Raw genomic sequence first — 24,906 nt, 5'->3', positions numbered from 1 at the left:
CGCAGCCGGCACCCGGGATTCTTCCAGCGACCCAGAGTTGGGCGCTGGATAAAATTTTTAAAACAGCCTAGGAGTTGTCCGCCACCGAAAAAAAAAAAAAAAAAAATCAGGCTTTATATTAACAAAACAGCTGTTTACGACATTACAATTAATTTTTAACTAAAAAATCGACTGTAACTGACGGTATTTGTTAGTGTGTTACTTGCATGTTATTGAAACTCATGACTGTTTCCCATGCGTAGGCTATCATATATATTATCCACGCAATCAGATGAGCCATGGGGCAGCAGATTGCCAGTGCGCGATAATGCACACATCAGACTTGGGTGGACCGACTATAGCTACCTGATACCGCCAGACACGAAACACGTGGGCGCAGCATAAAAAAAAAACCTAGTCAGGGGACTGGGGGAGTAGCCAGGTAGCTTTGGTGTGGGCTGTGTACGGTGGCGCCGCGGTATAAACAATGGTACCAATTAAAAATGGCCGCCGCCAAGCGAGAAGCTGGATGCACACAGAGCGATCGCTAAATGGGATACTATCTCGCAAAATGAGGGGCTTTGGAAAGTTTCTAACTTATCGTCAGATGCGAAATCGCAAGATAACAAAAAATAACGCCAGATGCGAGGTTCCACTGTAGCTAACACCATAACAAATATTAAAATAATATTTTGTACTCAAAATGAGTTATTTTTTTCATATTTGAGAAGTGTTACACAACTCATGTTACACCCTCCATACAGTAAAGAGAGTAAGACTTAGCTGACATCTGCTCACTAGCTAGTGGAAAAACATAACAATCCTCCTCATTCTTCTCTCTCTCTCTCTCTCTCTCTCTCTCTCTCTCTCTCTCTCTCTCTCTCTCTCTCTTGATCACATAGACATTAACATGAAGGGGTGATAGTGATAGGAAGTCAAGGAGGTCCAGTTGAAAATTCAGAACAGAACAAAAAAAAAAAAAAAATGCATTATCTAACAGTTTATACATGTACTAGCATCCAATAGTTCGGCGTGTCTAATAATCCAGCATGAGGCAGGGTCGCTGCAAAGCAAATGAACTTTTATTGTAAATAAGCAAACAAATAAAAAGTCTGCAAAAAGTACCATTCCAAAAAAGAAAATGACAAGGTCATACAAAATTTTGAAACAAGAGATTCCCACCATAACACTAACCTTTTTTGAGTTTTTAGGAAGAGAGGTATCATTGTCGGAGGAAACTGCAGACTTCCCCCTTTTTTCTTCAATGCAGGTGGTACTTTTCTTTTCACCTACGGGAAAGATAAATTTTAACACACACACACACACACACACACACACACACACACACACACACACACACACACGGTGCTCAATAAAAACTGGCACAGTGCCTAGGGAGTGGAAGAGGGCAGAAGTGGTACCTATATACAAAAGTGGAAAAAAGGAAGAACCCCTAAATTACAGACCGGTGTCTCTGACCAGCGTAGTATGTAAAATATGTGAGAAATTAATAAAAGAACAATGGATGAGATTTCTAGAAGAACATAATCTAATCACGAACAATTAATATGGGTTTAGGAAAGGCTGCTGAGCTTTTACTCAAGAGTGACGGACAAATTACAGGAAAGACGCGGACGGATGGATTGCATTTACCTAGACTTAATGAAGGCATTTGACAAAGTTCCACATTCAAGACTGCTGCGGAAATTAGAAAATAAAGGAGGATTGAGAGGGAAAATGAAGTGCTGGATGGAAAGCTACTTAAGAGGAAGAGAGATGAGAACAGTGGTTAAGGACACTAGATCGGAATGGAGAACGGTGGAAAGTGGAGTGCCCCAGGGGTTGGTTTTAGCACCAGTACTCTTCCTAGTCTATATTAATGATATGCCAGAGGGAATAAAAAGCTACATGAGCCTGTTCGCAGATGATGCTAAACTGCAAAGACATATAAGAAACAGTGAAGACTGCAAGTAGCTGCAAGAAGACCTAAACAAGATTTGGAAATGGAGTCAGGAATGGGAGATGAAATTCAACGTGAAGAAATGTCATGTTAAATGTGAAAAAGTGTAGAAAGACCAAAATGGACATATAAAATGGAAGATGGTGAAATATTAAAGAAAGTAAATGAAGAGAGAGACCTGGGAGTAATAATGCAAGATTATATGCAACCAGAAAGTCATATAAATCTGATCTTCGGTGATACATATAACATGGTGAGAAATATAGGTGTAGCATTCCACTACATGGACAAAGAAATGATGAAAAAATTAATTACTACTATGAACTAGAATGCGCGGAAACAGTGTGGTCTCCACATACGAAGAAACACACAAAAAAAAAACTAGAAAGAATACAGAGGATGGTAACAAAAATGGTTCCAGAACTGGAGGGACTGATATATGAAGAGAGACTAAAGGAAATGGACTTACCAACACTAGAACAAAGAAAAGAAAGAGGAGACCTAATACAAATATATAGGATATTGAGTAAAATGGAAGAAGTAGATAACGAGAAATTGCTACTAAGAGAAGAACCTTCCAGCAGGAATACTAGAGGACATAGTAAAAAGTTGAGGAAGGGAAGATGCTCAAGAGACATAAAGAAATATAGCTTCCCTCAAAGAAATATAAAGGTTTGGAACAGACTAAGTGAAGAAATAGTATCGGCGAAGAGTGTGCAGAGCTTCAAGGAAAAGTTGGATAATTATAGATACGGAGACGGGACCACACGAGCGTAAGCCCAGGCCCTGTAAAATTACAACTAGGTAAATACAACTAGGTAAATACACACACACAGACTGGAGAAAGGATACAAGTGGAGTTCTACAGGGATCAGTGTTAGCGCCTACAATGTTTTTAATATATATATATATATATATATATATATATATATATATATATATATATATATATATATATATATATATATATATATATATATATATATATATATATATATATATGCATGCCAGAAAAAGTAAAGAGTTACATGAGTATGTTTGCAGATGAAGCCAAACTGCTTAGAAAAATAATAGATGAGAATGATTGTAATAAACTGCAAGATTTAAATGAGATACATGAATGGAGTAAAAAATGGGAAATGGAGTTCAATTAAAAGAAGTGTCACAATGAAAATGGGCAAGAGTAAAAATAGACCAAGAGGAGTTTATAAGATGGGAGGGACAATAATCGACACAGAAGGAAGAAAAAGACTTAGGAATTATGATACAAGATACACTGCACCTGAGAAGCATATAAACAAGATATTCAGAGAAACATATACAGGCGGTCCTCGACTTACGACGGAGTTCCGTTCCTACGACAACGTCGTAACCCGATTTCGTATGTAAGTCGAAACACCCTTTGTTAGAAGGAACTGTCCGCCCCGACCCTCAAAGCAAAGTGCCATAAGCACCTAAATCACTCACCTGTGCTAACGCAGTAGTAAAGTCATAATTAGCCAGTAACTATGTGTATGAAAAACACTTCCAGGCCATAAATATAAAATGATGAAATGAAAAACAATAACAAAAAAGTTCAGCACACGGCCAATGGTCGTCGTCGTTTCTCCCTTTTCCAATCGTTTCACAATGTATAATTTCACTTCCATTGTTATGTCTTTCCTTTTCTTAGAAGCACTGCCATCAGATGAGTCTGCCTTATGTTTGGAAGACATAATGAAGGCCAAAAGTCAATGAAAAAAGAACACAATCTAAAAAGAGCTAAAGCACAAAAACCAAAATGGCGTACGATCGTTTCACAATGTCTAATTTCACTTCCATAGTGATGGCTTTCCCTTTCTTACAAGCTCTGCAATTAAAAGTCACCTTTACATTTGGGAGGCATAATTAAGGGCACAAACCTGCAGAAAAAAAAGTAACCGAAACAACACAACACAGCGTCCAAGGAACCCAAACGGCGTACGAGCGGAATGTAAACAACGCGCCAGCCTCAGTGCAAAGCTTGGTGACGATGTATTCTTCCGCCGCCCTCAACAAACTAGTTCCTGCGCAAAGTTCGTATTTACGACGCACACGTCGAAAGTCGAAACAAGAATTATTTAATCATTTATGGGGACCGCGTCGTAACCACGAACAGTCATAGGTCGAGACCATCATAACCCGAGGATTGCCTGTAGTCTGCTGCAAAATATTAAAGTTGCATTTCACTACTCGGATGATGACATGATGAAGAAAATAGTAACATTGATTAGACCAAGGCTAGAGTATGTGGCAGTTATCTGGTCACCACGCAAGAAAATGGAGGTAAGGAAACTTGAAAGGATTCAAAGGATTGTGACTAAGATGGTACCAGAACTATAAAGCCTGCGATACGAGACTAAATTAGAGGAACTGGGCTTACCAACGCTGGAAGGAAGAAGAGAAAGAGGAGACCTGATAACATTCTACACGAATACGAATGGAATGTAAGTGTTAGATAGAAATGATTGTATCGAGATGGAAGGGAGGAGGCAACTACGAGTCCACAGTAAGAAATTGAAAAAGGGAACTTGTTTGAAAGACCTAAGGAAGTTCAGTTTTCCATACAGGAGTGTAGATACATGGAATGGACTTCGTGAAGACATTGTTGCAGCAGGCAGTGTCCACAAAATGAATGAAAAACTGGACAAATATAGACTGGGAGACAGGACTGACCGAGCTTGAGCTCAGGCCCTGTATACTACAAATAGGTAAATACACACAAAGACACACACATACAAAAAAGAGAAAAATAAAATAAAATAATTATAAAAACTACATGCACAAAAACGGCAAACATATCATACCTTCTCTGTCCAAATGAATAAACTTTTCATCTTGTTTGGATTTTGCAACTCCCTGTTTGGATGCTAGAATGTCATTCTTCTGCACCAAGGAGTCAATTTCAAAGCTTTTATTCATCAGCTCTTGATATGATCCATAGAATTCCACATGGCCCTGCAAAGTAGAAGTTCATTCAACCCTACTCACAAATGCTTTTATTTTATTATTATTAACCCTTGGATGGCAGCAGTATTTGAAGTGGAGCTCCTCCCAAAATGAATCGTCTATAATTATAGTCACTGCAGACCTTGGGACCGTAGCATAAATATAGTTACGCTGCATAACAGACGTTTTAACTATCGTCTAAATATAGATTCTAACGCAATTTGTAAGCAATGTTTTATTTCTGCCATTCAAAACTGACCGACTGAATTTTGGACCGTTTATATAGTTTCACTGCCACCTGTGATGTAACCCAGTTTTTTTTACATGAACCAAACATACACTTGTTCCCCTTTATTTACAGGGGTCAGGGGACACGTGTAGTGCCCTGAAAATTGGGACACCCGGTGTTGCAAGAGAACCAAGGGAATCGGGGTGGAAAAAGGGAATTGAAGAGCCCGGGGCTAGAACTTACCCTGGGGGAAATTGCCACCACCCTGCGATCTAAGATCGAATAAGGTCGCCCTTAGCTCGTAGGGAGCCTTACAGACTAATAAGTTCAAAAGGGGAGACCAAAGGGAGTCAGCAACCGCTCAACAGCTATCCGGACCAATCTCACGTCAGGTTATTAACCCTACATTAGTACCCTGGGGTGTTTGAACACCCCCCAAAAACATTTTTGATCACCGTCTTGAATTGGCAACACTTAGATCCCTCTCCTTTCTAGTACCTTCCTGAATACGTGAGAGGAGAGACCACTGAAATTTTCACAGTCCTGTACCAGGTCCTTTGAAATAAAGACACATTTGTTTCCTTTGGGGTGTCTTGTCACCCCACGGTGCTAAAAAACTGACGTTGTGGGAAACATGTGTGCAGTGACCACAACAAGCTGTTTGTATGTTGCATGTAATGCCAATATTTTGTATCAGGTGACGGATTCGAGTGATAAGTACTGGTGATGCTGTTGCAACAAGATTATCATATGTGGTTTAGAGTTACCTTATTATGTCAGTGGGTATGGAGTAAATATATTATGCTTTTTTTCTGCAATGTCATGTTTATTAGTTTATCAGATAAGTATACACGTCTTATTTTTGGTGACACATTTTTTTCATTTTTTGTTTTGTTTTGGTGTGGTTAGGAAGCATGAACAATATATATATATATATATATATATATATATATATATATATATATATATATATATATATATATATATATATATATATATATATATATATATATATATATATATATATATATATATATATAGCTAAGCACCAGTAAAACTATTTTTACTAATAAGCAAATCTGACGTATTTCTTTAGGATTTTAGTAATGAGACTCTAAATGAAAATTATTTAGGTCATCATGTTCTTGACGATAATACTGAGGAAATGGAAACGACACTGTATGAAGTACTGTATACTTTTATATAAGAAATGATCGTTAGAGTCCAATTTTTTGTGTGCGTGTGTGTGTTTGACCAATTCCTTTACACAAATATTCTCCGATATCAGCCATAATAACATTAAGCTATTCGTTAGTGACTGAAGTAATGTTTGAAATCGAATATATGCATATATTAGATATAGTATCAACGATACATTATTTCTTAGGGGAGGGGTGTTCAAACACCCCAGAGTACTAACGATTTTCCAAAACACCAGGGCACTAACGCAGGGTTAAAAGGAGAAAACACCTGTGCAATGGAACTATTATCATTGAATTGGGGAGGCGGTGGCTGAATGGATAGCGTGACGGCCCCACATGCGGGACGACGCGAGTTCAATCCCCGACCTGTGCCACCAAACTGGGATTTTTCAGCCGCCGCCGAGTGGCTTAAAACTACCCACATGCTGTCCAGAAGACCACTTATCAACCCGGACTCTAGATTCTAGGATTAAAGATGAGCTCCGGGAGGGCAGCATGAGCCAATGCAGGATGGCGCCACTATAAACACTCGCCTGCGCCAGAACGGACTGGGCCGACCATCAGGCCCCACCGGGAAGAAGCCTTGGACCGACCATCAGGATCCACCGGGAAGAAGCCTTGGACCGACCATCAGGAATTCCACGACGTCAAAAAAAAAAAAAAAAAAAAAGCTGAAAATCCGACTGACGAGTCAATATTGTGGTGAGAAACAATACACAAATGCTACCGCACAAGAACGCGGCGAACACCGGATAAATGTTCCGGTTACATGGGAAACCCAATCATCTGGGTAAGTAGAATTTCACAGAAATATCCCGGTTAGGGTGTAGTACATCAACACGATTTCAAGACTACAAGACTCACGTAACCGTTATGACGGTCTATGGACTCACGATGCGAGGTAATGACTCAGGGGAGGAAGATACATACAGACGTCAGATGTGCAATTAAGAGTAATAACACGGCATATAAATATTTCCTGCTTAGGTCAACAGACTTCAACCAATGTTGATGACTCACAACCCTTTTTCCCAATCACTGCGACGTCCTGGGGACTCACGGTGAGGATGACTCACGGGGGGAAGGAACTCCCACTCAGGTGGGAGTTCCTTCCATTGTTGCTGTAGTCCTGTCTCACCTTTAAATCTTTGACAAGTTACACACCCTTTTACATACTCGCACACATCTACCTTGAGATTGGCACAGTAAAACATTTCCTCGGCCTTCTTAATCGCTTTCTTTGGCCCTAGGTGACCCGACAACTCATAAGCATGCTGAGTTGCTTGTACAGTTAACCATCGAGGGACTATGAGGCTGTAGTGCAGGCTGCCGTCAGTTTTTTCCCGCACAAAGTATAAGATTTCCTCCACTAAGGCGAATTGATCGAGAGTGGGTTTTGGCACTTTTGGGAGCCTTTTACTGGGGATTCTCCCCCCTTGCAAGTAAGAGATTAACTCTCCCCAGACCGTTTCTTCCCTCTGTTGGGTCATGAATTCTTGCTTATCTAGGCCAAGCCACGAAGCTTCGGGAGGCTGTACTATTATTATTTTCGGGCGAGAGAGACGATCCGCCACAAAATTATCTTTGCCCTTCAAGTATTGAATCTCATAATTATACTCCCTCATCTCCAAGATCCAGCGATTCATGCGCGGTGATTTGTTTTTTCGTTTGAAAATGCTAGTGAGAGGTTGATGGTCAGTTATTACAGTGAATCGTGTACCCCACAGGTAATGGTGAAAGTTTCGACAGGCAAGCATGACTGCGAGAGCTTCCTTATCGGTTGCTGAATAGCGTGTGTATATATATATATATATATATATATATATATATATATATATATATAGATATATATATATATATATATATATATATATATATATATATATATAAACTTGGGTTAGACAATGTCGGTAAATGTGATAAATAAAAGCTGTACCCCTTGTATGTCGGTAAATGTAATAAATGCGATAACTTGCACCCCATGTATGACCGTAAATGTGATAAATTGGGCAACCTGCACTTCTTATATGGTAAGTAGTCAACAGTAGACACAATGCTGTGCCAAAATTCATCCACCCATGTGGGTATGTAAACAAAGCGGACGGACTAAATCAAGGGGACGGGACTTGTTGTCACACAGGTCCCACGTTCCGCTGCCTTTTGGATGACGCGGTGTTGGATCCGCGGATACAACTTGGGATTTTTCAGTTACCGTCAAGTGTCCTACGTCTACCCACATGCTGCCCTGAAGACCACCTATCAACCCCGACTCTAAAGGAACTTTTCAAGGGAAATCCAGCTTGGGGTCCGTCAGTTCCTATCAAGAGAGCCTAACGGTATACCATAGGCGAAATAATGTCTGGAATCCAGGAACGGATTAATCCATGTTATATAAATTCCTTTGGGGAAAATAGCTTCGGTTTATGAACTTTTCGGGTGACGAACGGCCTTCAGGAACGATTAAGTTCATGAACCGAGGTTCCACTGTATAAACAAATAAATAAATAAATTAAATAGGAAATAAATAGGAAATGATATTACATACCTCTTTCAGGACAAGGATACTTGAGGCTGCCTTGATATACTGCTCCTGGTGTGTGACAAGGACCCTCACTTTATGTTTTAGGTACTTCATGATGCAGTTGTCAAAAATGTAACGGCCCACATGAGCATCAACGGCACTTAAGGGGTCGTCCAAGAGGTAGATGTCTGCATCAGAGTATATTGCTCTGGAGGAACGATAGTATATTATCAACACTTGCCATTAGCTTACGTGCATTAGTTTTACTATTTTGACTGAAAATATCAATTTTAATTTTCTTTATCTCGAAACCAATCAATGGTAGTGAGTGTCTCATACATGACTGTGATAGCAGTCAAAGTCTAAATCTGATACCTAAATCTGATACCTGCATTTTCTATTTAATTATAGGATATTATGTAATAGGTGCAAGTAGAGAAGATCTTGCATAGAACCAGTACATGTAAGACTATACAGTATGTGCAACTCACCTGGCCAAGTTGATGCGAGCCTTCTGGCCACCACTGAGGGCTGAACCATTCTCCCCCACCATGGTTAGGTCTCCTTTGGGGAACAGCTTCAAGTCGCAATCCAAGGCACACACTGACAGAATGATATGCATTCAAATAAATTACTGACAGATGAAAAGAGCTAAGTAAAAGTATGATGTCCCCTATTCCTGTATCTAGCTTCTCCTACCGTGTAACATGCCAGAGGCCAAGAGTATCCCATCCTTTTTTTTAAGAAGATATAAAATCTATAATGTATCCCATGTCTGCATTACGACAATTTGATTAAATCATCAAAACTTTCATAGGTATGGTAAATATTAAAAGATAAGTTGGGCGGCAATATTTTTTTTTCAGCAAAAAAGGGAAAAAGCCTATAAATATATTTCCACAAAGTAATAAAGAAAATGCCAAAGAAATGCAGTTTTAAGTCTCATTCTGAAAATGACTTGATACTAATAAATTTAAAGTTTTGAGATGTAAAATGGGTAGATCAGTGGAAGACATATGTTGCATGGTACATGTCCATTTTTTGTATGAGAACTCTCCCAAGTCAACTAATATTCAAATATCCCTCTGTGAATGAACTTAAATTAGTTGCTGCTCGTCTAGCATTTACCTCTAAGCTGTGGGGGTTTCGACACGTCTCTCCCCACATGAGGGTGAGTTTTGAAATTTTGCCGAAATAGCTTGTTTTCAACATGTTTTCAACCATCAGTAATGCAGTTCTCCATGCCTCTAACTCAAACATACTTCGTCTTCAAAATGCAAAAAACAAACAAACTCTCTAGGTTGAGAGATGTATCTGTGGAAGGTGGGGAAGAGGTGTAACTTTCAGCATGAGAGTGTACTGTGTTCCAAACATGGAGGTTGGATGGGAGAAGCGGAAAAAGTGAGGTGATTCTGGTCAACTGGCGGCCATACTAGGATTGGCAGAAAGCAGGTGACAGCAGCCGCTCCCATGACTAGCCCTGACCTGAGCATGAACCTGACTTGACCCAACTCTGGCTGCTCTCTTCATTTATTCATTCAGCATACAACGAGCCTGCTGGATGGACGTGTCAATGTGTATGAAGAACATAGAGAAGAAATATGCCTGTTTCCTGCGATGCATATGGTAACACAGCAAGATTCAATAAGGTGCAGCATCCAACACTGACGTTTCTCTGTTCAATATATATCCTAAATATGGCAAAAAATTTAATAAAAGCAAGAAATGTCCCATTATAACACATGAAGCAGGTAATGAGGAGAATGTGGGATAGAAAAATGTAAGATGTGGCAGTTGTTGTGGTAGGGATAATGTGGTTGTGATGGTAGTATCAAAGATAATTGTGAAATTGGTTGCGACCGCAGTGGTGATATTACTGGTGGTGGTGGAGGTGCTGCTGGAGTGGTGATGGTGATGAGGTAGGGATGATATTGTTGGTGGTAGTAGTGATCTGGTCGTGGTGATGGTAATGTTGTTGTGGTGGTGATGGTGATGTTAATGTAGTGGTTACTGATGGTGATGTGGTGATGGTGATGATGATGGTACTGCATCCCAGAATTTCCCAGAGATGCCAGCCAGCGTTTTTTTTTTTTTTCTTACAACAAAGGAGACAGCTCAAGGGCACAAAAAAAGGAAACAATAATAAAAAAAGCCCCGTTATTGTGCAACCTCGTTTTGGTGGTCATCTTGCAGATCAATCTCATTACGGTGATGGTGGAAGTGATAGGGAGGTCCCCGAGGATGCATCCCATCACAGTGAGGAGCGACCCGTTGAGGGCCACTCCATATATTATTGCTCCAAGGTTCCCACATACCGCCTACATGTCCACTCCAAAAATTGGTGTCCTAGGCTGTTCCATTAAGGTACCACAACACTCGATATTAGGTGACGCATCACGTGCGTCGCTGGTCCCTCAATTACTTTTTTATCGACGCATCACGTGGGTTGCTGGGGTCCAGCGGGTTAACTTAATAATTTTTTGGCTCAGATTACCCCTACGTCATTATTTGGTTAGAAAAACTTTGACATGACCCATTTTTTATGTATACCAAACGTGTCTTCAGAATGCCTAAGTGACTTGCGACAAGGCGGCGAGGGCGAGATGGTGGCAGTGAGGGCGACAATGCTTGTAAACAAAGCAAAGTACATTAATCCCTTCCATAGCATCCAAACAAATTAGGCCAAATTGTGTTCGGATATGGAGAGTATTCGGATACAGGAGGTAAAGCTATTTCCTCCTCCAACCAATCATATTCTCCACTGCCGCTCCAGTTTTTTTTTGAAGGGATAAAATTGGTTTACAGCACACATAAATGATGTAATAAATGAATAACAATGAAAACACACATAAAACACATAAACAGGAATGCTTGAAGCCATACTGGTACCCCCAAAATGCTATTATATTGATGTTCCCTGGATAGAGAACAACAGAGAAGTAGCTGATAGGGCTGGGCAGGTAATGATACTCATTCTGGTTGTAGGAGGACCTGCTTAATGGTACTGGTATCTGCACCAAACATCTCAGTGCTGGTATTGTAAAGTGCTCACTCCAGCCTGCCTCTAGCTTGTCAGCATTGGTCCTGGTACTACTGGTACTGTCTTCTTCAGTGTCGGTAACACAGGAACATTTGAGCCAACATTACTGGTACTAAGCATTCTGGAACTGGTACTTTGTCATATAGCCAGTACCTTTAGTACCGGTGCCAGTACCAGCCCAGCACTACAGCATGTCTCTTTTTTGTGTACTAATATCAGCTGAGGAGTTGCTAGTAGTTATGATCCATTGTTTATTACCCACTTCATATTTTTATTACTTGATTTTTACAGAAAGAAGCATTTATTGGTAAATAGTTCCCATGGTATGATATGCTTAAATACCTTAAGTCAAGAAAGAAAATGGTGGATACTTTATGACTGCCGCCGAGGGTGTGTCCTCTGTTGATACATCATACAAGACTTCAAATAACATGTTTTAGTTAATTTCTAAGCTATGTTGCTTAAATGTGCTGGACATAATTAGGTAAATCACCAGGGCAGGTACTGAATATTGGCTATTGCTGGTCTAAGCATAGTAACTATCTGGGAATGGGCTGTGGCCCCCGGATTGTAGTGATTTCCAGTTCCCAGACATGTGCTTTCACCTTTTAGCCTAGGTAAACGAGGGTTGAGTTTTGAAATTTGCAGTATATGGCCAGCCAGGAAGCTCCAAGTGCGGCACCAAATGACAAACGCGTGACTCGGCTACATTGCAGGTGGTTCAAAATAAGTAAATCGTCAGTCTAACTTACCAGAGGCCAGTTCGGATTATGGGGCTTTTGATACTGGAGGGATTACTGTATAAGGCGCAACATGCATGTTGGGAAAGCTAGTTTCAGGCGAGTAAGTAATGAGTTTTATCTAGCGCTAACAAATCTAAAACATCAGTGAATTTGAAAATTAATTTAACTATTCCCAATGTGTGTCTCTACATGATTTAATAAAAAAATAAATTAACGAATGAGTATCCCCATTCTTCATACTGATGGGGGGTTCAGAGTGACTTCCGTCCCTGGCCTGACACATTATATCGTGGCCTTCCACATGTTATTGTGTTTATTATTCATCTTCACTGCCTATTCCTGTTTTCTTTTGCTGGACTGACTGGCCTCACGTCCTTTTATTCTGGTTTAGGCTACTTTGCTAAGGAGGTATAAAGTCAGACAATGGCATTCGCTGAACAAAACATTGCTCTAGCACAGTAAATTAAAGCTGAACTACAAGTATGTCAAAATTATGTAAACTGGGGCATTACTGTACATGAATGTAAAGACTTCTGGTGATCTAAACAACAAAAATAATATAGAAAAGTGAAAAATACCTTTAACAACCTCGGTGAACTTGCTTGCATTGAATGGCTTGCCAAACAGAATATTCTCTCGCACAGTGCTTGAGAAAACCCATGGGTTCTGAGCTGCATAGGCTAACTTGCCTTGAACAAACACCTTCCCAGACAACAAAGGAAGTTCTCTCATGATGGCATGCAGAAGGGATCCCTGAAAAGGATACATTTCTGTAAAAAAACTTTTTAAAAATAATGGACTGATACAATTACACTCGAATGTCTGGCATCACAACACAGATCAAACAACAGATAAACAAGGAGCCTTTCCACATATGCAAACAAGCACACAGACTTACACTTATGTACAAGATCACAGTCACACTGCCACTGATCCACATAAATATTCACACAACGCAAACAGTAAAAATACTCGAGACACACAACCAAAAAATACCAAACACATCACACAAACACTGAAACGCATACAAGCACTCTTACTTTCCACGCACCATATGTGGTTGGAACAGTCTCCCACAACAAACTTTAGACCAGTGGTTCTCAACATTTTTACTACCACGCCCCCTCTAGGAGCTGCTCTTTCCCTCCACGCCCCCCTTGTATCTATAGACAAATTTCACTCCCAGATTTAAAAAGAAAAGAAAAATCCTTTTTACCCCATTTACTAAGCATGAATTACATTAATGAAATATTTGACACCACTGTTTTAATGCTACCAGATTTTGAATACATGTTTAGTGAGATATTTGGAACTGCTTCTTAGCTACCAGATTTTGAATACGTGGTTAATGGGATATTTGACACTGCTTCTTAGCTACCTGATCTTGAATACGTGGTCGAATGCTTGAGAGTGTACAACGTAAATCCCCTTCAACGTTCAGGCGGTTTATATACTTGGTTTTGATAGCAACGAGCGTGGAAAATGCAGTTTCACATAGATACGTGGATCCAAACATTGTTTGAACCCGAAGAGCCTGATGTGAGATCAAAGGGTAAACAGGAAGGTACTTGACCCAGAACGTCTCCAAATCCATATCTTTGAAGTCTTCTTTAGCTGTGGAGTTGAGCTTCAACTCAAGGAACTCCTCCTGGACTTCATCAGCAACGTCAGCTACCTCACGTACATTGAAATGGGTTCCTGATGAATTTCCAGGCTTCACGCTTCTCGTCTATATCTGGGAAGTATCTGATGAATTCTGCTTTCAAGTCACTTAGATGAGTGATTATTTGTTTCTTTAACTCAGAGTCAAGGTTACTGTGAGCGACAGCAGAATCCAAGTTCCTAAAACTGGCTGTATTTCCCTGCTGAATTCGACATTTCCAGAGATCGAGTTTGTCCATGAAGGCTCGAATGGTGTCATGATGCATGATGATGTTGATGTTTTTCCCTTGTAGTTTAAGGTTCACAGCATTCAATGCTTCAAAAATGTCCACCAGGTAAGCTAGAGTTATCTGAAAGCCTTCAGACTGGAATTTGTCATGAAGGTCTGCCTTCTGCATTGAATCTAGAAATATTGCTACTTCTTCTCGTAGCTCATAAAGCCGTCCAAGCATGTTCCCTTTTGATAGCCATCGTACGTTTGTGTGAAAAACCAAGGCTTCATGTTCGGATTCCATATCCTTACACATGCAGTTTGAAGAGACGACTGTTTAAGGCTCCAGCTTTGATGAAGTTGACTACCTTGACAGCCACGTTCAGGACATCCTTCATTTCAGCAGGCAAAGTTCTGGATGCTAAGGCTTCACGATGAAGTATGCAGTGTGTACTCATTACTGAGGGATTTTTTTCTTTCACCTTTGTGAAGAACCCAGACTGCAGACCAAACATGGCTAGAGCTCCATCAGTACATACCCCTACCACCGAGTCCCAAGAAAGTTTATTTTCCTGAAAAAAGTTAGATGAATCATGAAAAATAGCTTCTTCTGTTGTGCAACCTTCCATGGGGTGACAGAATAGAATTTCCTCTTTTATATTGTTGCCTGACACGAAACGAGCACACATCAGTAACTGAGACCTGAGCGATATCAGTCGTTTCATCACACTGGATGGCAAAAACAGGGGAGGCTCTTACTTGGGCGAGAGTTTGATCTTTGATATCTTGAGACAACTCATGGATCCTTTTCTTGACTGTATCGTTTGACAGAGAAATTTGGGAAAGCTTGTGTGCACTATCTTTCCCCAGAACGAGTTCTGCTGCACAAAGTATACTTGGTTTTATGAGACACTCCAATGCTATGGCTCATCTTGTTCTTTTCAATCAATCAGGGGGGGGGGGGGGGTCAATGTATACGGAGAATGGTATGCCTGGGAGACTTTTGAAAACAAGAGTTAGTACTGCCCCACGCTCTTGTCAAGAAAATAGCACATAACTGAAAAAATGTATACTTTTCACCTGAGGCTCGCGCCCCCCCTGGAAATCACTCACGCCCCCCTAGGGGGGCGCGCCCCTCAGGTTAAGATCCACTGCTTTAGACTGTGGTACAATAGACTCATCAAAAAACAAATACACTCACTTGTCACTACAACACACCAACACTAACAATTATACTTGGTTCACTTTCCTACCCTGCACACTCGACTCCCCGTCAACAGCCAACCCAAATATGCATGTTATGCACCTGTACAGGTGCAACGCGTATTATTCATCATGATCAAGAAGGATAAATTGAGTGAAGGTAAACTTACCTTTCCCGAACCAACAGGGCCAATGATGGCAAGAAGTTCCCCAGCGCTGACCGAACAAGATACAAAACTTAGTACATTCTTCGTGGTCGTGGTGCTCCATCTGGCGGCCACTTCATGCACCAACAAACTACAGGCCTGTAACAACACATTTTGACTCTATTGATTTCCTGTTAAAGTTGTCAACTTCATGCACTTAAGTTACAGAGCTAATTTCCTGAATGAAGAGTTTTCTAAGGACAGCCTGTTATAAAAGCAGGAGAAAGGAGGGTAGGCATTGTTCTATTGACAATAATGCCCTATGAGAATGAAATTCTAACGTCATGCAACAAATTTTGAGAAAATCTCACTGAATGAATTTCAATTGCAAATCAGTAATGTTTGATGTCATTTTCGTGGGTTTTAGTGTGAATTTTAATGCATAACATTGTTCTGACAGCATCCTCACTGATCACAGCTACAGCATTATGAGGTACTACACTAAGATCTGACATTTGACAAATTCACACCTAACGAATTTGCATATGATGACACTATTGGACCTCTACCCATGCTCGTATATTACAAGGATTTTAAAAAGCTAATAAAAAATCTCAGTTGTGCAGTTCATATCCACCTTGGCCAAGTACTTGATGTCATTGGCATCCGCCCTCCCCTCACACTGTGTCATGGCCATACTCGCTCTTTTCACAGACAGCTAGTAACAAAGTGTATTTACCTATTTGTGGTATACAGGGCTTGAGCTCAAGCTCGGTCAGTCCTGTCCCCCGATCTATATTTGTCAAACTTTTCCTTCATTTCAAGGACACTGCTTGCTTTAACAATGTCTTTGCTAAGCCCATTCCATATATCCACACTACTGTATGGAAAACTGAACTTATTTAGGTCTTTCAAACAAGTCGCCTTTCTCAATTTCTCACTGTGTCCTCTTAGTTCCATCTCGATTAAATCATTTCCATGCAACACTTCCATTCCACTCGTATTCCTGTACAACACTATCAGGTCTCCTCTCTCTCTCTTCTTTCTTCCAGTGTTGGTAAGCACAGTTCCTTTAATCTAGTGTCATATGGCAGGTTTGATAGTTCTGGTACCATCTTAGTCGCAATCCTTCGAATCCTTTCAAGTTTCCTTATGTCCTTATTCTTGTGTGGTGACCAGACAACTCCCGCATACTCTACCCTTGGTCTAATTAGTGTTGTTATTATTTTCTTCATGTCCCCATCCAAGTAGTGAAATGCCACTCTAATATTTTGCAGCAGACTTTATGTTTCTTCGAATATCTTGTTTATATGCTTCTCAGGTGTCAGTGTATCTTGTATTATAATTCCTAAGCCTTTTTCTTCCATCACTGTGTTCATGATTACCCCTCCCATCTTATACACTATACTTTGTCAATATTTACTCTTGCCCATTTTCATTGTGTGACACTTCTTTTCATTAAACTCCATCTCCTATTTTTAACTCCATTCATGTATCTCATTGATATCTTCCTGCAGTTTATTACAGTCATCCTCGTCTCTTATTTTTCTAAACAATTTGGCATCATCTGCAAACACACTCATGTGATTCTTTACTTTTTCTTGCATATCTTTTATATATATCAAAAACATTATAGGCGCTGACACTGATCCCTGTGGCACTCCACTTGTGACCGTTCTCCATTCTGATAGTTCATCTCTCAACACAGTTCTCATTTCTCTGTTTGTCAGGTAATTTTTCATCCATTCTGTCATTTTTCTCCCCAATCCTCCTCTATTTTCTAATTTCCATAGTAGTCTCTTATGTAGAACTTTATCAAATGCCTTTTTAGGCCCAAAAATATGCAGTGCCCCCATCCTTCTCTCTCCTGCACTATATCACTCTTGAGTAAAAACATATTAGATTTGTGACACAAGATTTACCTTGTCTGAATCAAAATTGACTCATTTATTACCTTCTCTCTTTCTAGATGGTGTACTCACTGTTTTTAATATCTTCTCAAACAGCTTGCACATGACGCTTGTTAGAGGAACCGGTCTATAGGTCAGATCTTTTTCGTTTCTGCTCATATAAATGGGACCACATGTGCCCTTTTCCACTGCACTGGGACTTCCCCGGTCTTTACTGAACAACTTGTAATATCGTGAACTGATTCTATTAACTATTCACTGCACTCTTTTAGTACTTGACCTGATATTTCATCTGGACCCATTGCCTTCTTTCCATATAGTGATTTCAATAGCCCCATTATCTCCTCTCTATCCACTTTTTTGTTTTCCATTCTCTTGACACCTCTCTTCATTCCTCTTTTCAAATTCTGTCTCTTGGGTAAATACTTTCTGAAAGTTTTCATTTAGTATTTCACAGATTCCCTTTGTATCCTCATAGACTTGGTCACCCAGTTTCATCGCATTCAGAGCTTATTTTCCTCAGTTTCTTAGTTATGTGACTCTAAAAAAGTTTTGGTTCCTCCTTACATTTCTCTATTATATGCTTTTCATACATTCTTTCTTCTTCTCTCACTTTTGTGTAATCATTTCTAGCTTGTCTATAGCTTTTCCTGTTTGATTCATTCCTTCTCCTTTTTAGGATTCTCAATGCTTTATCTTTCCTCCTTTTTGCTTCCATACATTTTGCATTAAACCACTCTTTTTTCCCTCTTTTTTTAATATTTTTTTAATCATTGGACGGTTTCCTCCAATGGGTTCTTTCTATTCCATATGCCATGTTGGACAGTAGCTGTATCTCTCACCATTATTGCTTTCTGTATTGTGAATGACCCCATGCACCGGGCATGTCCTTTCTTGTCAAATGCTTCCCTCACATATTCCTTGCTTGTAAAAAGAACGCTTGTAATGAAATGCCAGAATTTTCTCTTTTCTCCACTCCCACACGACCACTGCGTGTAACAAAACACACGAGAAATTAATCCAGACAAGGAAAGGTTTTGCCGGCGCTGGGGATCGAACCCGCGACCAGCGAGACGGGAGAGCCACTCCTTAACCAGTCGGCCAAAGAGGTACCCCCCCCCGCCAGCAGAGGGAGTTATGGGAGGCTCGCCCATCAGGCTAGTCGCTGCACTACACGGCCTCTCATTCCTATGTAGATTAATTTACGTGTGTTGAGATGTTTGATAAGTTGATTTCGAGAGGAACTTCTTCAGAGCTCGGAAGGCAAGTTGGTTGGTTGCATTTAGGCAAGCCTGGTCCCTCAGTTTCTTAAGTTGAAACCCCGGAGAGATGCATATTGAAATTTTATTGGACCTGATGCATATTCTCAGTTTTGTAAGAACTCTGTGGTCATTTGCAAAGAACTCAGCATTCCAGAAAACCCTATAGTTTTCCAATGAGTACTAACAAGGACGTGATCGATCTCCCTTGCCACACCGCCAACATTGTTATACCAAATCCAGCAGCAAGGCTTGCATCTCTGAAACCAGGAACCTGCAATCCTCTGCCAGCAAAGTTCAGAAGGAAAGAACTGTTTATGTTTCTGGTCCCAGAGCCATGGGGATCAACACATAACTTGTAGCTAGCTTTCTCTGTTCCAGTAGTTGCATTTAAGTCACCCAAAACAATGAATGTGTCGCGTGGGGGCACTGGTCGACTATAGTCTCACCCTAGGAGTAAAACACCTCAAGTTTACACATCTCGGTAGGGGCGCATACAGTGATAAGATATGAAGCCCAATATGTGCTTCAACCTCACCAGCATCATATGCTCATCAACCAGAGTAACCTCAACAATAAAGGGCCGCAATTAGCTAGAAATGGCTATAGGTACACCTTTGAGACGGGCACCATTGCTCTGACCTGATCATTAGTAGGCATATCCCGAATTACTGATCTCTCCATCTTAGAAGGCTCCACTATGTCGACTCTTAACCTCCTGCGTTCAGCTGACAGCTGGGGTAGTCGATGATCCTCCGAGGCTCAGGACGTTCCAGTTACCCACACAGAGTCTGTCAGTGGTTAACCCCAAACCTGGCTCGACAAGCTTTTGTCACATCTGCACCATCATGGCAGCCCCAAGACCCCAAGATTTGGAGTAGGTGTGGTTGGCAGGGCGGTGATGCTCTTCTACCTTCCCCCAGACTTGTCAGAGTGGATACTATAAACCTGTCATAGAGAAGTCACTCTCCTATGCACCCATCCACCACAGAGCCCTCCAAGGAGAGGCTGGTCGTTGAGCCTATAAGCAGTAGCAGCAGGAAACATGCAGCCACCACCTGACACAGTGGTGGCAGCTTGGCTCATGGTCACAGACGCGTACTAGCAGCTTGACCTCTGCCTGTCATGGCCAAAATAAGAGCCGCAACACACTACTACAGTACTGCTCAATCTCCAGTACTCCAGTCCCTCAGTATTATAGGGATGCCTCACATGGCAAACATGTGGGAGGACAAAGGTCGCCCGCCCTCAGCATTTAAAACTTTCAATGGAGAGAAGGATTACTATTCAAGAAGGAAAGGATACAGTTCAGGGTGGTTGAGTACTTTGATCTAATTCATGGGCCATCTGCTAAGCACACAGGTGTGTGTATTACTTGGTTATTTTCTCTCTAATCTAACCAATTATTAGTTTTGCTCATGCCACATGTGTCACAAAGATGCCACATCATTACAATGCACCAAATTTGATTTGTTCATGTTTTAATTCTTTACATACTATAATCACTTTGAAATAATCAAACCTTGGGTATTGGTCGAGGGTTTATATTGCTGGTCAGTGTAACTCCCTTTTCATCTCTCTCCTCGATCTCCAATATACTCTGAAAAAAAATCATATTAAAAAAATATTTTTAATAAAGTTCAATTTTATACCTTAAGATAGCAAAGGCAGACAGAAAAATATTATTTAGTTACTTTCAACATCTCACAAAACAATAGCATAATCTGACTCAAGGGGAGAATCCGGCACTCTATTTTAAAATTAGGTGAAAATAACAAAAATAACTTAAATGCTCTGGCATGACCATCTATGCATAAGCTATAAAATGGCAGCTTTATTTTTCCACGAATTTTAAATGTCCCACCGATCCTGAGTTTAAATGCCTAATAAGTGGGCATGGCGAATCAGTCCTAGTGTGGGTGGCAGGAATCGTTTTGTTACATTATTTTCAATAAATATGATTAAATAATCACATACCAATGTGCTATTGTGCATCTGGCAACCTCTCCCCTGCCCTTCGTGGCTTTCCTGAATCCTGCCTCCCACTCAGATGAACTGGTGGCTGAGGGAAGGCGGCCTTGTTTACACCATGAATCTTCCATTCCATTCCTTCATGAGCTCTTGATAAGGCATTAGAGCATTTATTATTGCCCTGAAGCCTTTCACTGACATCATTTCAAAGCAGAAACGGCGTGTGGAGAAGAACCACCGAATGGCAGCTTATACAAGGAAAACGTAAATAACAGCTACGCGCCAACACTATCAAGTTCAAGCGCCTCACCACCACAAGATCCCTCACCACCCCCACCACCCCCACCACCAAACCAATCGTTACATTCAAAAGTTTTGTTGAAATACATGAAAGACAAGCATGCAGCATACTTTAGAGTAAAATTATCCGCCCAAGTGACAGCGACAGGACACAATTTTGGCTATGACAAGTGTCATCTACTTACAAGCATGTTTCGAACGAATATCAATATAGAAAAGAGTTGAAATGCAGAAAGGGAAGAACTACAATTCCAACCAAAGGCAAAAAGAGAAGAAAAGTAAATGACACTTTAAGAAATGAGTATAATTCAGGCGAGTTTTGAAGATCAAACGTGGTAACAATGAGTGACTTGGCGCGTCACGATACCCTCACCCTTGAGCGATTAACCCGTGAACTGCGGGAGCCTCGAAAAAAGAAAAGTCGTCCATTGCGGGAACTATTACCCAAAGACCGGCCATTTCAAATCGGTACTCTACCCATATCAACAAATTGGTTGCATGAATATGCAGACGACAATTGTTTCACATAAAACATGTTTCTTATATTAGCATTTACAATGCTCCCCTACTAATATAAGAAGCAGGTAAGTAAAAAAAATACATTTTATGTCTGAAAATATAATTTGTTTTACATAAAACCTGCTTCTGATATTAGTAGGGGAGCATTGTAAATGCTAATTATAAGAAGCAGATAAGTGAAAAAATACATTTTATATCTGAAAATGTCATTTACCGCCCCGAGTTTCACGCTGCTTTGATATGTACGGGTCAGGTCTACCTACTGTCGACGTCATGCGCTGCTTTAAAAGGCGGTGTCATACTGGCCGTTTTCATCCATCCATTGGGGCTACGGGCAACCGCGGTTGCCCGTATGCCCAACCGGGAGCAAGTTGTCGATTGTCCGTACGAATGGAAAACGATCAATGTGGGTACGAGCGTGGGTATGTGGGTACCGGCTGTGGCGGTGGGGAGGCGGTGGCTGAATCGACAGAGTAACACCACCGCGTTCAGGAGGACGCGAGTTCAATCCCCGCCCGGTGCCACCAAGCTGGGATTTTTCAGCCGCCGCCGAGTGGCTTAAAACTACCCACATGCTGTCCAGAAGACCACCTATCAACCCGGACTCTAGATTCTAGGATTAAAGATGAGCTCCGGGAGGGCAGCATGAGCCAATGCAAGATGGCGCCACTATAAACACTCGCCTGCGCCAGAACGGGCTGGGCCGACCATCAGGACCCACCGGGAAGAAGCCTTGGGCCGACCATCAGGCCCCACCGGGAAAAAGCCTACCGGCGCCATAGGCCGCGACGTAAAAAAAAAAAAAAAACAAAAAAAAAAACGGCTGAGGAGTGAGGAGCAGTGGAAGATGTCCCAAGAGACTCGTAACCTGGCAGAGCTGCTTTGTTTACTATTTGTTTGACAAGATAAGAGAACACCTCGTGCTGTGGAACCACAGTCCAAAAAACTTTTTTCTCCAGTCTATGAAAATTGTAGGACTCTCGGTGTTGTATCCCTGGTGCAGGACGGGACATGGCGGCGGCGGTCCACTACGATGGCGGGTGTTGCGAGAAATACCTCATCGCTGAAATAAGTCGCTCTGCTGTCCACCATGTGTGCGTGCTGGGGGAAAACACAGCAGGAAAAACATTGATTTGTGAGCGGTGATTGAAATATAGAAACAGTAAGCAAGTTGAACCTCTCTCTGCAGGGGCGTAGCCAGGGGGGGGGGCACAGGGGGCACGTCCCCCCCCTTCAGGAACTCCTTTTTTGTGGGTTTGTTGGAAGTTCTCGAGAATGACATGCCGTGCATGGCTGTGACCGCCCAAATAGTGTAGATCAGCGGTTCTTAACCTGGGGGTCGTGACCCCCTGGGGGGTTGTTTGGGGTTTCTCGGGGGGTCGCGGAGGGTTTGGGAGAAAATAATTTATTTCATGTATGTGAAGCGGCCAGCTGCTGAAAACATCAACCACAATCAGTCAGTCAGTCAGATCATAGCTGGGGGGGGTCTGTATGTGCTCCTCTCCTGGCTGTGACTCCCAAGGCGCAGCAGTTGCACCAAGGTTTTGAGTCATGAAAGTATGAGGCCAAGCAAACTGAAGGTTCATTTTGAGTCTTACCATAGCCAGGTGGTGGACAAAAGCTTGGACTACTTCAAGCGAAAAGAAGCTGCTCTGAAGGCCAGTCGCATCGATTCCACTGGTCAGTTCGTTCGTCAGAACAAAGCAGCGCGCTGGAGGCTTCATACAGAATTGCTCTAAAAAATCGCACAGACCAAGAAGCCTCATACCATTGGTGAAAATCGAATTAAGCCTTGCATTCTGGAAACAACGATCGAAGGTGATTCATGTAGAACAGCAGGCACACAAGTTGAGGGCAATTTCCCTTTTGAATGATAGTCAAAAGTAGGATCTCGGACATGAGTGAGGATATTCTCCTGCAAGTGGTGAGTGCTGTGAAGAGTAGTCCTGTTTAATCCTTGCAACTGGATGAGTCGACAGATGTTGCCTCATGTTCCCAACTTATTGTTTATTTTCGCTACCTTGACAAGGAAGGTATGAAGGATGAGTACTTGTACTCTGAGCCAGTGGCCACAACAACTCGTGGAGAAGATATTTTCAAAATCCTAGAAGCCTTCCTCCTTATTAAACATGGGCTGAGTTAGGAAGCACTTGTCGGTCTGTGTACAGATCGGGCTCCTTCCATGATTCGTGAAGAATGTCGCTCCGCATGTCTCTTTCACTCATTGCATGATTCATCTTTATGCTTTGGCGATGAAGACTATCCCACCTGGACTTCAAGAAGTGCTCACAGACATTGTGGAGATTACGAACCATATCCGAGGGAGCGCAACAACTTCAAGGATTTTTAAAGTGCTTTGTGAAGAAATGGGCTCTGACTTATCTGTTATCCTGTTTCCCACGGAGGTATGTACGTTGGCTCTCACATGGCAAAGTTCTGAATCGCGTGCTGCAACTTCGAGAGGAAATAACGATGCTGTTGCAAGAAGGTCGTACCTCGAAAGAAAATCTTCTTCACGAAATGATGCAAGATGACTGTTTCGTAACAAAGGTTGCCTACTTGACTGATTTCTTCTCTGAAGTGAATTCCCTGAATATTTCACTCCAAGGAAACCTTGCAATGCTGCACACAGTTCGTGACAAAGTGGCAGTATTCAAGTGTAAGATTCAACTTTACGTGAAAAGAGTTCTGGACAGTGGCACAACTTTTTTCCCTTATATGACAACTATCCTAGATTCTATGGCAGAAGCTGAATGCAGTTTCCGTGAGGAGATCTCAGCTCATCTTCTGGCAGTGAATGACGTCATCAAAAGTTACTTTCCAGGACTGGATGACCGCTGTACTGATGCGTGGATCTCCAGACCCTTCTCAGTGAAGGACAGTGCCATCTGTGATACTGATTTTGCTGCGAAGGTAGAATTTCTTCAAATTCGTGAGGATACTCAGTTGAAAGTCGATTTTTCTGAACAAGAGCTTCCGACATTTTGGGGGACACTGAATGACGACTATCCTCTTCTTTCGGTGCGTGAACTGACCATACTGGACCTCGACCTTTCGCAGCGAGGCTGGATTCTCATCAATGAT

General features: G+C 41.4%; 1 protein-coding gene across 1 annotated transcript in view; it reads right to left on the bottom strand.

Moving 5' to 3' along the window:
* Positions 1-3,198: 3,198 nt before the first annotated feature.
* The window catches only part of LOC127003904 (ATP-binding cassette sub-family C member 4-like), a 44,329-nt gene continuing 22,621 nt past the window's right edge, over positions 3,199-24,906 (bottom strand). The window contains exons 8-14 of the mRNA XM_050871008.1: positions 20,555-20,632; positions 15,888-16,022; positions 13,220-13,394; positions 9,350-9,461; positions 8,883-9,066; positions 4,756-4,915; positions 3,199-3,221 (exon numbers count right to left, since the gene is read on the bottom strand). Coding sequence (XP_050726965.1) covers positions 3,199-3,221; positions 4,756-4,915; positions 8,883-9,066; positions 9,350-9,461; positions 13,220-13,394; positions 15,888-16,022; positions 20,555-20,632 — 867 coding nt within the window. The remainder of the gene's footprint in view (positions 3,222-4,755; positions 4,916-8,882; positions 9,067-9,349; positions 9,462-13,219; positions 13,395-15,887; positions 16,023-20,554; positions 20,633-24,906) is intronic.

The sequence above is a fragment of the Eriocheir sinensis genome, chromosome 26 (assembly GCF_024679095.1).
Source record: "Eriocheir sinensis breed Jianghai 21 chromosome 26, ASM2467909v1, whole genome shotgun sequence".
NCBI lineage: Eukaryota > Metazoa > Arthropoda > Malacostraca > Decapoda > Varunidae > Eriocheir > Eriocheir sinensis.
Note: the sequence above shows the minus strand (reverse complement) of the source record. Positions and strands in the feature narration are given on the sequence as shown.